We start from the raw sequence: 16275 nt of genomic DNA, 5'->3' as shown, positions 1-16275 counted from the left end.
CTGTCAATTTATTAAAACATGAATCATTTTGTGCTGGTTGGAAAACAGCCATTGTCACCTACCCACTGGGTATCAAATGCGACCTCCTCACTCTGAGCTGCCCTATTCTCTCCCCAAGGACCCTCCCAGATTGCAGGGGCCGCTATATTACAGGGAGGAAACGAAAAGGTTAACACTGAATCTGGCAGGAGGTCTGCATGTCTGGTCTGGGCCTCCACCCCTTCGGGCTGTTAAATACTTGGACTCTGGCCCAGTTACCCTTCAGACCTCCTTCCTGTGTATTTCATGTGTATTCCTGAGAGGGGAGAGAAGAGAGAGGAAGGGAGGGAGAGATAGAGAAAAAGAGAGAGGAAGAGGGAAGGAAGGAGAGAGATAGGGGGAGGAGGGAGGAAGGGAGGAACAGAGGGAGAGGGAGAAGGAGACAGAGGGGAGGTGGGGGGAGGGCAGGAGGATTGCCAATAGGCCTTGGTTTGCTGGGGCTGCTTAGGAAACTGTAGCTCCTCTAGGAGATTGGGCACTGTCCTGATTTCAGAGGAGCCCCAGGGCCACAGCAGCGCTGGGGAAGCTGGCTGGCTGGCTGGGGGCCTATGACTACAGGCATGGCACAGTTTCCCATTGCTCAATGCCAAAGCTGCATCTCACCAGCAGCCTGGGTGTGAGAAAGGCCGGCCAGGCCTTCCATTAGGGGTGTGTGTGGGGGGGGGTGTCCATGGTGACCCAGGCCCTCTACGTGACCCAGAAGGTGCCCCGCTCCTCCAGAAGGCTGATGGAGCGGTTGGTGAGGGAGGCGGCATCCTTGGCCAGTTTGTAGCCAAAGAGGCGCATGGCGGGGCTGCAGGCGGCCTGCACCACCTGGGCCAGCTTGAAGGGCATGCTGAAGCGCCACTTCTCGAATTGCTCCGAGGAGTTCTTCTGCGTGGAATAGACGTCGCTGCTGTCGCGGGCCGCCTGGGTGTTCTTCTGGATCCAGTCCTCCACCTGCGGGGTCAGGGGGATGCCTGCGAAGCGGTACATCTCCCGCGCCTTCTGCAGAGGCCGGCGCGCCACGTCCTCGTAGCGCACCAGCATGTAGCGGCCGCGCAGCCAGGCGGGTTGCTGCAGTCCCAGCTCGGCGGACAGCCGGATGCTCTCACAGTTGCCCCGCAGCCGTTGCACCTCGTCTTCTCGCAGCCGATCATCCTGCCCGTCGGTGAGCCACTTCTTCCAGGTCTCATACTTGCCTGCAAAGGCCACTATGCGTGAGGCCAGCACGGCCCGGGGGTCACGCACCAACTGGATGATGCGCAGGTCCAGCCTGGGGTCCTCGGCCAGAGGCTGCAGGAATTCCAGCTGTCGGATGCGCACAGCCTTGAGGGCCATGTGCTCCTTGCGGCGACACGCCTCGGCGGCCAGCGTGACATTCAGGGGCCCGCAGCGCCGGTTCTTGCAGTGATACTTCTCGAAGACCTTCTTGACGAAGGGTGTGCACACGGGGTCCTCGCACAGGGACCGGCTGGAGCCCCGGCGGAACATAAACTGGGTCAGGTGGTCCTCGGGCAGGGGGCTGATGAAGTGCTCCAGCACGTACAGGTCGCACAGGAACAGCTGTTTGAGCACATCGCGGTACACCAGCGCCGAGCCCGCCGCGCTGGCACCGCCCGGCTCGAAGGACACCGTGCGTTCGATGTGCCACAGCGGCTCGAAGAGGTAGAAAATGTTGCCCTGCTGATTAAAGAACTCGCCCACAAATGAGGAGCCCGTGCGGGTGGAGGCCATGAGGAGCACGTGGCGTCGATTCCCAGCCCTGGCAGACGGGGACCGCTCCTCCTCCTCCTCCTCTTCCTCTTCTTTCTCCCCTGTGGCCTCCTCTTCGGCTGGCTCCACACCCAGCTGCAGGCTGAGGTTGTGCAGGCGGCTCCGCAGCTGGGCGAAGGCGGAATCCAGCTCGCTCAGTGACAGCAGGGATGCGTTCTCAGCCAAGGTCAGGGCTGGGTCGGTGCTGTTGGCATCTGCCAGGGCTTGGGGGATCTGCTTCAGTGTGTTCGCAACCCTGTGGAGGACCAAAAAGAGACCAGTACTGATTGGAGGACCATCAAAGCAAAGTCTTCCGGGCTGATCACTCAGAGGCTGCCCTAGCTGGTTCTCCCTGGAAGCTGACTGCAGCTGGGTTTTGAGTGCAAGCAGTTGATTTGGGACCCTGACAGCAGGAAGGATGGGGTAGGGAGGTAGGCAGGGGAGGAAAAGTAATCCATAAGGGCAGCTATTAAAGAGCAGGTCACCTCCGTGGTCACAAGAGGCTCAGGCTCACTAGGGGACCCAGAGACACATGCTCCCTGATACTTCTGGCTTGCCAGTGTGCAGGTGTGAGATGAGCCTTTGTAGCAGATAAGGAATACCAACAGGCCTACTCCTCAGCTGGGGCCTTAACCTACCAACCTTGGTTGAGGCTTCCAGGCAGGGTTTGTGCCTGGGAAGACAAGTCTAAGAAAACTTTCTGTGCCAGGCACTGGTGGCTCATGCCTATGATCCTAGCTAGTCAGGAGGCTAAGATCTGAGAATCACAGTTCAAAGCCAGCCTAGGCAGGAAAGTCCATAAGACTCTTATCTCCAGTTACTCACCAGAAAACTACAAGTGGAGCTGTGGCTCAAAGTGGTAGGACACTACCCTTGAGTGAAAAAGCTCAGGGACAGCACTTAGGCCCTGAGTTCAAGCCCCATGATTGACAAAAAAAAAAAAAAAAAGCCAACCTGGGCAGGCAAATCTAAGAGACTCTTATCTTCAGTTAACCAGCAAAAAGTTGGAAGTGGAGATGTGGCTCAAGTAAAAGAGAATCAGCCTTTCAGGGGGGTGGGGGGAAACAGAGTGGGAGACCCTGAGAAGAAACAGAAAAGGAGGAAACAAAACAAAACACTGTATCTAGCAGGCTCACTACATGATGTATGTTGCCAACTCAAAAGGTGTGTGGACATTCCTAGAGTAGCTGGAGGGATATTCCCTAAACTGAGCAATACACAACCTGAGTAGCTGCCCCTGGCAGCCTCACTCACCAGAGACTCTCTTCCATGGCCTTCCCTTCCCTAGGGCTCCCCCTCACTCATGACATCCAGATATGTGATGGGAGCTGTCATAAAGCCAGAAAGTAATGAAATGATTCACAGTCACAGTCAGCAAATACTAGTCATCAACTAAGAACTAGGCTCTGGGCTAAATGTTTTGGTTTTATTTTTATATAATTATTTTCTCATTTAATCATTCCAACAAGGCTGGTCCCAGACATCTGTCACATGTTACAGAAGAGGAACCAAAGACTCAGGAAAGTGATGTCTCTTGCCTAAGTTTTCCTAGCAGGGAGGTGCCACTGAGACTGCCTGAGACTGGAGCTAGAGTCTCACTACTGGAGACATGAGAGGTGTACAGGAACACTGGCTTGAGACACAGGAGGGACGTGGTATCCAAGTGTTGAAGGGATGTACTTGCTAGTCGACAGAGATGTCTGCAGTCACTTGTCTTTTTTTGGGGGGGTGAGAGGTGTCAGTCATGGGGCTTGAACTCGGGGCCTGGGTGCTGTCCTTGAGCTTTTTTGCTTAAGACTAGCACTCTACCACTTTGAGTCACACATCACTTCTGATTTTCTGGTAGTTAACTGGAGGTAAGAGTTTCATGGACTTTCCTTCCCAGGCTGGCTTTGAACCACGATCCTCACATCTCAGCCTCCAGAGTAGCGAGGATTACAGGTGTGCATCACCAGCATCCAGCTTGCAGTCTCATCTGTTCCCCCTGAGGGAGACTCACCTCGATATGATTTTATTTTCCTTTTCAATGAAGACAAAAACTATCACCACAAATGCCAAAAACAGAGCATATTTGCTCCTCATCCTCAGACCGTGCAGGAAGTCCCGGCAGTCCTGGGGCAAAGTGAAACTTTTCTCCATGGGGAAAGAGGGAGTCATGGGGCTCTTTGGGCCACGGGCACTCAGCTTAGGGGCATCACTCAGGATCTTGCTTGTGGTCTTCAGGTGGGAGACACCCTTGTCCTGTGGAGAGACAGGCAGTCAGGGCACCCTTGTCTGTGGATAGAAAACACTAGATGCCCCCTAGACTTCTGAAGATCCAAGCCAACTCTTAGTAGTCAGATTCACAGATCTCAAGACAGACTGTGCCTCCAGAAACTTGAGGCCAGTCAGTCAGTCTCTCTATCTATCTGTCTCTCCTTAGTACTGGGGTTGGAATTCAGAACTTGAAACTATGCAGGTGCTCTACTACTTGAGTAACACTGCCAGCCCTGGAAGTCTCCTTAATATGTCAATACACCTGTTCATCCACTCCTTTCCCTTAGTCTCTTCCCTATCTCAGTCATGTACCACACAGGTTATTTAGGTGAGAGATTGACTATAAGTCATGGTGGAATTATAATGGCGCTGGGGGCATGGCTGCTACATCCCCTAGCACGCACCAGGTCCTGGGTTCAATTCCCAGCACTGCTAAAGGGGAAAAAAATAAAAGAAGACAAGTGAAGTAACTGATACACATCAATCATCCAGGTTTGTGTAAGTACAAGCTAAATGATGAATTTGCTTTGCAACCACTCAGAATGCATTCTTAATTTAATTCCCACATGAGTGCATGTGGGAAAGAATGTTCCTTGAAGCACTTATCTATAAATAACGAAAGACTACAACTGCCTCAGTAAAAATTGATGGGAGGTTGGGCACTGATGGCTCATGCCTATAATCCTAGCTACTTGGGACTCTGAGATTCTGAGGAGGTCAGTTCAAAGCCAGCCCCGGCAAGAAAGTCCATGAGACTCTTATCTCCAATGAACTACAAAAAAATCTGGAAAGTGGAGCTGTGACTCAAGTTGTAGAGTGTTAGTCTTGAGTGAAAATACTAAGAGACAGCACTCAGGCCCCAAGTTCGAGTCCTGGTACTGGCACACAAAAAAATAAATTAATTAAATTAAATCAATGTTGGGTTCCACTTCTTCCTTGAGTGTCTACCATGCTGTGTCATCCTTATGTAAGTGGGTTACCCTGTCTGGACCTCAGCTTCTTCCCTTGGAATATGAAAAGGTCAGCCCCCTACTGCGTGAGGTTGTTGTGAAGGAGCTCATTTGGTGCTTAGTAAGTGCTCATTAGGTAGCAGAGTGGGGACAAGGCAGTAATGGGGTTGGGAGAGTGGCCCAGCTACCTTTTTCCTTCTGATTAGCATTTTGCTAAGATCTGAAAGTTCATTGCTTCAGTGACAAGCTCTGGAAACTTCTCTTCCCCTCTCTTCTAGAGGGCCTTTCTATTTTTGAGTTGCTATACAGTCTCCTCACCCTAGAACAATGCAGGTTTCCTACGATCCTTCCCAGTATTGCCCTAAAAGGAAGAGAAGCCAAGGCAGGCTAGCTGGCCTACTGCTTTGCTTGGGGTGCTCAAGGAGCAGGTAGCCACTCAGCAGAGGGAAGTTTGATTCTTCCAGGAGGACGCATGCAAACCCCAGAGCCAGGAGGTGGGAAATGGACACAGTGCTGAGTTCTTCCACAGGGCCATGAGGGAGGCAGGGCCAGATTGGGGCCTTCTGTAGGAAGTGGATGGTCACATCTGGCACTGAACCTCTGCACCCCTTCCCCAGTGCCCAGCTAGTCCTGCCTCTCTCTCCTGGTTTGAAAAGACCAAGGCCCCGCCCAGACCCTCATACTTGATGGCTCTCACCCCCTAGGGCTCCCAGAAGCTACATGACAGTCCCTCTGCCTGAGTGCCTGTGGAGGTCATACTTGCAGGGTGCCTAAGCCATTGGTGAAGACTGCCAGACTACATGCCTGCTGGTGCAATGGGAAGTGAGGCAGCTCCCTTGGCCCAGCTGGGCCAGCAAGGTGCATGATGGGGGAAAACACCAGCGGCAGAAGAGAAGGCAAGTGTTGAGGGCTAAGTTCTTCCACAGCAGCAGCCATCTGGAGTGTGTGTGCTGTGAGCCAGGCCCTGGCAGATGCTGGCAGTCATTCAGGGAGCAGTGCCCAGCCCAGCCCTCTAGGGGCCAGCAAGGCTCTGACATGTTCTCACTCACCACCTAGAAGTCTCATGTGTTTCTCCCTTCTCCCTTCTCATGCTGGTATTGGGGCTTGAACTCAGTGCCAGAGCACTATCCCTTAGCTTGTTCTCTGAAGGCTGGTGTTCTACCACTTCAGCCACAGCTCCACTTTTGCCTTTTTGCTGGTTCATTAGAGATAAGAGGCTCACAGGCTTTCTTCCATTGGCTGGCTTTAAACTGTGATTCTCAGCGGCTGAGAATCACAGTAGCTAGGATTACAGGGTGGAGCCTCCGGTGCCAGGCTTCTCATATGGTTAAAGGCACTGTCTTCTCTTCATTTTCTAGTGCCTCCTGCCTGGCATGGCTCTCCATCTAGCTCGGCCCTCCCTCTCCTGTGTAATGTCATCACTTGGGGCCATATTACCCACTTGCTCCCTTCCATTTGGGATCTTGTGTGAGTCCCTCTTCTGTCAGTCTGTTCCCTAGGCAAGTGGCAGCCCTTACCCCACCCCTCCCCATGCCATCTCACACAGCTTTCCTTGCCCTGTGTCGGTCCAGCTTCATCCTTCCATTCAATCTCCACCTACCTTCCTCTCTCCACTCTTCCTACCTCAACACACATCACCTACAAGCACCTGATCACAACTTACTGGCAGCCAGCTCCTCAGCCATATGGAAGCTTCTGGAATGCATAGCCTGTATCTATAGTGCAGCTCTTACTGATGAGACCCCCTAGAGCATGTCTCAGAGCAGAACCCAAACCCTGCAAGGCCCTCAGGATTGGAGCCTGTTACCTCTCCCTCTTTGTCTCCACTCCAGCCCCTTGCTCACCCTTAGCCCTGTTCACTTATTATATCTTGGGCCGACCAGTTACTCTCCATATGGGGGTTCTACGCAGCCAGTCCCTCAACAGGAATCTCTAAAACTTCTATGACTGGCTTCTAACATGCAGGACTCAGCTTGTATCCCTTCCTCCAGATTCTTCCCTGACCATGGGTCTAATATTGACCCCACCCATCAGGTTCCCTCGCTCTCCCTTCTGCTTTCTTTCTTTCTTTTTTTGGGGGAGGGTCCGGTCGTGGGGCCTGAACTCTTGGCCTAGGCGCTGTCCCTCAGCTCTTCAGCTCAAGGCTAGCACTCTACCACTTGAGCCACAGCGCCACTTCCGGCTTTTTTCTTTTTTGCTTATGTGGTGCTGAGGAATCGAACCCAGGGCCTCAGGCATGCAAGGCAAGTGCTCTACCACTGAGCCACCTTCCCAGCCCCCCTTCTGCTTTATTTCTGGATGGAAACTTTTGTACTGGCCTCTTCATTCAATGAAATGAACTTTCTGTACCGAAAGCATGACTGCCTGCTCTTCCTAGTGACCTGAATGCTTCCCACACACAGAATAGGTATCCATAAGTTCTTATTTAATGAATGAGGGAATGTGAGTGAATGAATGAAGGAATGGGTGAGCAAATGAATGAGTGAATGAATGGATGGATGAGTAAATGAATGAGTGAATGAATAAACATGGTGAATAAATGGATAAGTGATGCTTTTCCTGTAGTACTTGTACAGCCCAGTACTAGACATCCAATCACTCTAGGTTGATAAAACAGTCATTCCCATAGGCGAATGAATTGTGTGTACATTTGGTGAGCCTACATGCTGGTGTATGCTGTAGGCATATATTAAGAGCATTGCTGCCAGTGCCAGTGGCTCACACCTGTAATCCTAGCTACTCAGGAGTCTGAGATCTGAGGATCATAGTTAGAAGCCAGGCTGGGCAGAAAGATTCATGGGACTCTTATCTCCAATCAACTACTCAGAAAAAGCTGGAGGTGGTTCTGTGGCTCCAGTGGTAGAGCGCTAGACTAGAACACAAAGAGGCTCAGGGAAAGTGCCCAGGCTCTGAGTTCAAGCCTCAGGACTAGCGAAGAAAAAAAAAGTGGGCTGGAAAGATGGCTCAGTGGTAGAGTGCTTGCCTTGCATGTATCAGGCCCTGGGTTTGATTCCTCAGCACCACATAAGCAGAAAAAGCTGGAAGTGGCGCTGTGGCTCAAGTGGTAGAGCACTAGCCTTGAGCTGAGCGCCCAGGCCCAGAGTTCAGGCCCCACAACCCACAAAAATAAAATAAAATAAAACAAAAGAGCATTGCTGTGGATGCATACAGTGAGTGAATACTAAGGGCAAAATTCACGTACTTCAGTCTCTGGAATTCACACATTCATCTGGTGACTGCAGTTCAAGCTTCACAGCTACACACCAAGAGAGGATGGAAAACTGCCCGAGGCAGAGGCAGTAGGAAGGAGGTACACTGGGAGTTCTACCGAGCAGGGCTCAGCTTCCCTTCCTCCCTGCTCCCTCTCCCTGAGGGGGTCTTTCTGCTCAGGCCTCCCTCCATGACTTGGCAAGGGACCACAGTTGAGAAGGCTTTCTACTTGGATGGGGTCCAGCCAGGCCCTTCCAATGAGGCCCCAAATAGACTGCAGCCAGGCCCTGCCTCCCCCTTGGGAAAGTGGGGTCCCAGCAAGGCAGCTGGGAAGGGACCTCTGATAAGAGACTGCGCCTTGCCAAACATTGCATCAGGCAACAAAACTCCACTCCTCTCTGCACGGGCTGAGTGCTCAGAGGGGCCAGGGCGCAGCTGTTGCAGGTTGGTGCACACAGACTTTCCCAGGCGGGGGAGGGAAAGCTGCACAGAAAGAGGGACGGAGGGCAAGAGAAGGGGGAGAGAAGGATCTGTGGGCAGAAGTGGCAACATCATATCCACCCCAGGAAGTTCTGAGCCCATCCATGGAGGCTGGAGACCCATGGCCCCAGCACTTGGGAGGGTTTTTTGTTTGTTTGTGTTTTTGTTTTTTGGTGTGAATCCCTCAATTGTGGATCAGGAAAGAAATCGAGTGAAGAAAGCCCCCAGACCACCAGCAGATCAGATAGTGAGTGGCCTGTTTCAAATGAGAAGGGCCTGTCCATCCAGTGGCCTGCTCAGGGTAAGCCCAAGGGTGCGGAGAGATGCTGGGGAAGGATGTGCCCCTGCCCCTCCCCCTCACTTCTGATAGGATTGAGAAGTAGAGGTAACCTGGCCAAGGCTGGCTCACTGGGAGTACCACGGCAAGCTAGTTCTGCCCCACCAGACTGTATCTCAGTCCCATCATCCATTTGTTGCTCTGGACTTCACCCCTCATGGGTCTATGGACATCCACTGACACTCAGGTGACACACACCTTTGCTTTTGCTTCTGCTGCCTCTGCCTTGGCTGAGGTGAGAGAGTGGCCCACTGAGTAACAGGAAGAAGAGAAGAAACAAAGGAACAGGAAGTTAAGGGATGCCTGGCTGATGCTGCTCCAACATCCGAGCATCCCAGCATCCTGGGGTTCTAGCTTTCTCTCCCAAGAATGAACAGATCTCTAACTTATTCGACCTCAGCTAAAACAGACACAGTAGAAGCAGCCAACGTCACCGCCTGAGGGAAGTAGATACCCGTATACCCATGAGGAAAGAGGACCAGAGCCACAGGTAGATGGTGGGGCTGACAGCCAGCAGGAAGGGAACACAGTGACTGCCACAGAAGGGCTGAGACAGCCCTGGCCAGGATGTGCCTTGGCTATCCCTCAGGCCACAGTGCTCTACTTCCTATACCTCTCACACTCCACCTGAGGCCCGGCTTCCTGTCCTTGTCCAGCCAGGGGCTGCATGGAGGTAATGTGCAGGATTCATATTCATCAACAGGGGGCTTAGTGAGGAATCTGCTGTCAATAAGAATTGATGTTGAGGGCTGGGAAGGTGGCTCAGTGGTAGAGCGCTTGCCTTGCATGCTTGAGGCCCTGGGCTCCATTCCTCAGCACCACATAAGCAGAAAAAAAAAGCCAGAAGTGGCACTTGGCTCAAGTGGTAGAGTGCTAGCCTTGAGCTGAAGAGCTGAGGGACAGCGCCCAGGCCCAGAGTTCAGGCCCCACGACCTGACCGCCCCCCCCCCGAAAAAAGAATTGATGTTGATTGTGAAGATTAACAGGTATTTGTGACTTTAGCTAAGATAACTATGCCACAGTATTGTGAAATTTATGTAGTCACTTAATCTCAATAAAGATATATTTGGAAAACATTTGATGTTGACACAGTCATGATTCAGGACTCAACTCTGGAAAGCTAATCTATGAAAAGCAACGTTGTCTCACAAGAGGTAATGGGATACCACAAAGGGGTTCAAAAAGCTGACCTAGAGCCACAAAAAAAGTGACAATTCTTTTTATTTTATACCCTTTTGTGTTGTTTGAATTGATAACTATGCACTTAAACCAGTTTTAAACTGGTTTCAAACTTTATTTGACTCATCTCCAATTAACCACTAGAAAACTGGATATGCGCTGTAGTTCAAAGTGGTAGAGCACTAGCCTTGAGCAAAAAAGCTCAGGGACAGTGCCCAGGCCCCGAATTTCAGCCCCAAGACCAACCCAGCAGCCCCAAACAGACAAAAAAAAAAGATGATATAACTGAGAGCAGTGGTGCATGCCTGTACTCTCAGCTACTCAGGTGGCTGAGTTTCAGTTTGGTTAGATGAAAGATGAAAGGCTGAGTTTCAGTTCTGTGAGATGAAAGATGAAAGTTCTGGAAGGTGGTAATGGCTGCACAACAACATGAATGTATTTAATACCACTGAACTAAGCCTACTTAAAATGCTTTTTTAAAGTGGTAGACTGCTAGCCTTGAGTACAAAGAGGTTCAGGGACAGTGCCCAGGCCCTGAGTTCAAGTTCCAGGACCAGAAAAAAGGATTTTTTTTTACAGTATTAGGGCCTTGGTAACTCAGGGCCTGTGCTTACTACACAAGCACTCCACCACTGAGCCATGCCTCCAACCCTTTTTTTTTGTAGGTCGTGGGGCTTGAACTCTGGGCCTGGGTGCTGTCTCTGCACTCTTGAGTTCAAGGCGAGCACTCTATCTCTTGAGCCACAGCATCACTTCCGGTTTTGTAATGGTTTATTGGAGATCAGAGTCTCACGGACTTTTCTGCCCAGGCTGGCTCTGAACCGTGCTCCTCAGATCTCAGTCTCCTGAGTAACTAGGATGACAGGTGTGAGCCACGAGCACCTGGCTTCTAATTCTTTTTTTGCAATGGTTATTTTGAAATAGGATCTTCCCTCCTGCCCACATGCATGCCTTAATCACACAACCTGTCTATTTGAGGCTTCTCACGATAACTAGGATATCAGGTGTGTCCCATTTTGTCAAGCTCTTGGTGAAGTAGGAGGTTTCAAAATTTTTTTCTATCCAGGCTGGTTTTGAACCCCGATTCTCACAGTCTCAGCTTCCCAAGTAGCTAGAATTATAGGCATGAACCACTAATGCTCCACTTAAAATGGAAGGGTCTCTGATTCTTGCCTCAAATGGTTGTCTTATTCTCTGCCCCCACAGTCCTTCGCATAGGGGTAACACATGGTAGGGTTCAATAAGTAGCTGAATGAGTAGACTTACGTGCTGTCCTGAAGGGTCAGTGGCTGCTTTTGTAGGTTGGTTGATGCTAGCACAGGATTGAGCACAGATAAGATGCTTACAGGAGAATGTCAGTGTAATGTCACTACCCCCCCAAAATGCTCATGTTAAGATGCTACATGACAACAGGCAAACAGGACATAACAGTAGCTATAATGCAGTCCGTGAATGTGGGAAGTGGCCCCCAGTAGGAGTTCCTGGTCCTGCTTTCTCGTGTGTGTGTGTGTGTGTGTGTGTGTGTGTGTGTGTGTGTGTGTATTGGTGCCAGAGCCTAACACTCTTACTTAGCTTTTTTCACTCAAGGCTGGCACTCTATTACTTGAGCCACACCTCTACTTCTGGCCTTTTGCTGGTTCATGGGAAATAAGAATCATCTGCCAGTCACATTAGCCTGGCTTTGAACTAGGATGCTCAGATCTCAGCTTCCTCATTACAGATGTGAGCCACCAGTGCCCTGCATAGACCTGCTTTTACAGAAGCAGTGGACAGTGATTTGCACAGTGATGGTGAGTGTTGGATGGGGGTGAGGATGTTAATTCCCCTTAAAACACCAAAAAAGTGCAAATGATAGAAACTGGCCTGACCTTCGCTGCAAATATCCCTCACACAGAGCCCCCACCTGGTCATCTACTGGATGGCACTGGACTATGGACATCTCATCCTGTCCCTCATCTTTTTTTTTTTCTTTTTTTGGTTGTGGGGCCTGAACTCTGGGCCTGGGCAATGTCCCTCAACTCTTCAGCTCAAGGCTAGCGCCCTACCACTTGAGCCACAGCACTACTTCCGGTTTTTTCTGCTTATGTGGTCCTGAGGAATAGAATCCAGGGCCTTATGCATGTGAGGCAAGCACTCTACCACTGAGCCAACTTCCCAGCCCCTGCCCCTCATCTTGACACTGCACTGCAATGGTCCTGAACTGTTCTGAACAGCAGCCTGTGGGTCCTAGGTAGGAGGTCCTGATTCAGTCAGACTCTGAGCTGTCAAGCTGAGAACAAACTAAATGCCAGTGGTTTGGTCCCCACCACACAATCATGGTGTTAATGGTGACTCAGACCTCACCCAACACAGCTCAGTTGTCCCAAGCTTCCTTGTGCCAGAGCTAGTGGTGCTCAGCTGAACGCTTGAGACCAGAGGTGTTTTGGAATATTTGTCTATATACATAGTGAGAGATCTTAGAGATAGGATCCACATCTAAAAACAAAGTTAGGAAGTGCTCCCTCAATTATACTCTCAGTCCAATATGCAATATATACTTTTTAACAACTCTGTGTGTGGAACAAATTTTCATGGTGTTGAATTTTCTACTTGTGCCAGAGTGGTATTCCAAAAGCTTCAGATTTTTGGAGCATTTCAGATTTCAGGTTTGGGGATCAGGGATGATTCATTTGTATCTTCCTTCAATATACAAGTCTGAAGAGAGGAATGCTTCTTTCTAGAGGATTCAAGAAAAACCTGTCTTATACACCATCCCATCCATCATGAGAAAGCAGGCTGTTAGCCTAAGGCTGCAGAATGTCAGGACTGGGAAGGGCTTGGAATTTCTACCTGTCTACTTTCCTTCATTTTCATTTCTACAAACTCAGGCTCAGAGAGGGGAAGTGCTTGCTCCAAGTTTAGACTGGATGGTAACCAAACCTGAACTACAACCTAACTCTCTTACCTCCTTAGTGATATCCCTGACCAATTTGTCACCCTGACTCTTATGCTTCAGCCAGAAAGCGATGAAAAATCCAAAGTACACATTCAACACTGAGCATTCCTGTGCCTGGAACAGACATCACTAATCAATCTCCATCCTCCTTTCAGCTGAGACTGGATCAGACCACATAAGCCTTCTCCATTAGAATAGGTATGGGAAACAAAACCCATTTACCCTCCCTGCAATAAAGGATCTCCTCTGTAGATAACAAAACACCTCATCATCTTTTTTTTTCTTCAGAATTCTACCATGTGACATCATGCCACAATGCCAGCCCCAATTCCAACTTCTCTTATTTCCTTCCATAAACTGCCCACCAATCACACATACCTTGAAGGTACAAGGCATCTTGCCTTCAAGTCCTCAGCCAATAAGTCCTTTTATAAAAACAAACACCACGGTCACATTAACGTTAAAGATAGTTAAGGCTTTTCGGTTTGCAAACATTTTGCTTTTAGAAAAGAACAGCAGGAAGTGGTGCTGTGGCTCAAGTGGTAGAGTGCTAGCCTTGAGCTGAAGTGCTCAAGGACAGTGCCCAGGCCCAGAGCTCAAGTCTCATGACCGACAAAAAAAAAAAAAAAGAAAAGAAAAGAAAGGAAGGAAGGAAGGAAAAAAAAGAATAACAATGGATACCAGGCTCTCTTCATCCCTTCTCCACCTTGGTCTCTTGCTTGCCTTGTGGTTTCTGAGCAGGAGAGGAGGTGGAGACCAGTGAGCCTAGGAACTGGCAGAGAAAACTGCTACCAATCCATTCCATACCACAGTTGGCAAAGATCTTGACATAGCTAATTTTATATTATTACTCACGTGCCTTTATATGTTATCATAAATAACAGCCAACATTTTTGTAAAATTTGTGGGCTTCCCTACAAAAGGTTTTGGGACTTGGGGGGAAATTTGGGTCGGGTCACTGGGGTGTGCCTTGAGTGTGAACATAACCTGCTATGGGTATTACAGCAGAGAACGGTGTGCAGCCATTACTGAGGACAGCACAGGCATGCAGATGGGAGCCGGACGTGAGGCCATTTACCCATGGATTCGAGTGGCAAAGAGCATGCTATTCTAAAATGATACAGTGCTGGTGAAGTTCTGGGGGACCAAGTGGTAGAGCTCATCAGATGCCCTTGTGTTCCTCTAACATGGCCCTGTCTCTTTTGTGGTTGAGTTGAGGCCATGTGACTAGCTCTGGTCAGTGGGATGTGGGTGAAAGTGATGGGTGTAAGCCACTTCAAAGCCTACTCCTTAAAATGATTCCAGACATTCTTCTGGGGCTTTCTTCCTTGCTGAGCACATGTTCCAACTGCTGAGTTCAATATGGGAGGAGTTGAATATAGGATGCTGCTGGGAGAGTCACCCAATCGACACCAGATGAGATGCAAGAGAAATGTTAGGCTTGGCTATGTTAAGCCATTGAGATTTGGGGTCTAATTGTTTCTGCAGCAGAGCCTGTCATGTTCTGACTGGTACATAAGACTCTCCTATAAGCTGATGGAGGGTTTCCTTTTTTGAAGGACAATTTGGCATCACGATTTTCCTACTACAATGACTATTATTGCTACTTTACTTTTTGAGTCAAAGTCTCACTATATAGCTCAGGTTTGTCTCAAACTCCATAATTTTAAACATACATACTTTACTATAGTCTGAAGTTTGTGTCCCTTCAAAATTTTAAGTCCTTAATGTGCTGGTACTAAGAGGCAGGGCCCTAACTGGGTAGGGAAGTACAAACCTGTGGTCACTGCTACTTGACAGGCAGAAGAAAAGGATCACAAATTCAAGGTCAGCCTGAGCAAAGCTAGTGAGGTCTTAGCTTCAAAACAGAAGGGTTAGAGGCATAGCTCAAGTGACAGAGCACTTCCATAACAAGTATGAGACCCTGGGTTCAATGCCTAGCACTGAAGAAAAAGAAAAGTCCTGGAGAAGTGACTAGGTCATGAGGGTGAAGCCCTCGTGAAAGATTATTTGTAGAGGAGGCCTGGGGCAGCTCGTTCAGACCTTCCACCTTGTGAAGATGTGGCATGAAGGCATCCTTTGCAGAGAATGGCCTTCCCACCACTGAATCTGCTGGCACCTTGATTTGAGACTCTACAGCTTCCAAAACAGTGCACAATAAGTGCCTATCATTTCTAAATCTCCCAGTCTATAGTAGTGTGTGCCAACAGCCCCAACAAACTAAGATACCCTTCATCTAGCAATGCCACCTCTAGGTATTAATCTTGTAGATGTACTTGCACAGATAATGAACAAGACACACAACAGGAAATAGTATATAACTGCAAGATCGATCATAATCTTGACACATGTAAATAGGCTCACCAAAAAAAATTAGATCAATGGTAGATTCTTTTATCATTACAATACTTTGTAATGATTAAAAAGAAAGAGGCTGTACGGGTAGATAGGAGATGCCCTTCAAGATACCAATGGTGAAATTGGCCAGGGTCAGAGCCTTGGTGGCTCACCACCAACTGTATGAAAAATGAGTGACCCACAGATATTGGCTCAAACTTAAGGTATCACAAGTTGGCAAAAACCGTTGGGTGAACTGGGGGTGGGGAGAGGGGCTGAGAACTGGAACCTATTCTAATTTAGCATCTTCTATTGTTTCAGTGTATTAGTGTGTTTACTTATTACCTCTTTCAACATAAAAGGAAGTGGCTATAAAGCAAAAAAAAATTAATAATGCATGGAGTTGTTTCCCAGTCCATTGTGTTGCACACCCCCCTGAGGTACCTTTGTATTTCTGTCTGGGTCATGCTCATTACTGCAAAATTTTGTACTCCTTTATGAATTTTGGAGCTCTTGTTGAGTTTATTGATTAACAACCATTTAATCAGAAAGGAGTGCACGTATGTATAAATGTAGTGGTGCCTAATGGAAGCCCTGACTGGAGCAGAAGATGGCTGGCTTTCAAAAAGGGTACACATACAGTTTTTTTCTTTTTTCCCCCTTCTTTTGTGATCTCGCTTGCAAAACAAACAAACAAACAAAACCCTCCATTATAGGATTTCTGAGGAAACTAGGTAGGAAAGAAAATTCCCAACACTAAAGCCTAGTATTCCTGCTTACGCTAATTACTGATCTTCCTTCGGAGATTTGAGGCCTTC

The 16275-nt window shown here is 49.1% G+C and overlaps 1 protein-coding gene across 1 annotated transcript; it reads right to left on the bottom strand.

Moving 5' to 3' along the window:
* Positions 1–658: 658 nt before the first annotated feature.
* Chst3 (carbohydrate (chondroitin 6) sulfotransferase 3) lies at positions 659–4008 on the bottom strand. Its single transcript, XM_013025620.1, has 2 exons — positions 3773–4008; positions 659–2029 (listed from the first exon to the last, which is right to left on the bottom strand). The coding sequence occupies exons 1-2, from the start codon at positions 3928–3930 to the stop codon at positions 727–729; spliced, it is 1461 nt and encodes a 486-aa protein (XP_012881074.1). The 5' UTR covers positions 3931–4008; the 3' UTR covers positions 659–726.
* Between the last annotated feature and the right edge of the window lie 12267 nt (positions 4009–16275).

The sequence above is a fragment of the Dipodomys ordii genome, unplaced genomic scaffold (genome assembly GCF_000151885.1).
Source record: "Dipodomys ordii isolate 6190 unplaced genomic scaffold, Dord_2.0 Scaffold86, whole genome shotgun sequence".
Lineage (NCBI taxonomy): Eukaryota > Metazoa > Chordata > Mammalia > Rodentia > Heteromyidae > Dipodomys > Dipodomys ordii.
This window is presented reverse-complemented; position numbering and strand designations above follow the sequence as displayed.

Excerpts from the sequence above, each read along its gene's own strand:
- Chst3 (XM_013025620.1), bottom strand. The coding sequence starts at position 3,930 with ATGACTCCCTCTTTCCCCATGGAGAAAAGTTTCACTTTGCCCCAGGAC. Across the intron at positions 2,030-3,772 it reads GAAAATAAAATCATATCGAG|GGTTGCGAACACACTGAAGC; the intron begins GTGAGTCTCCCT and ends GGTCCTCCACAG.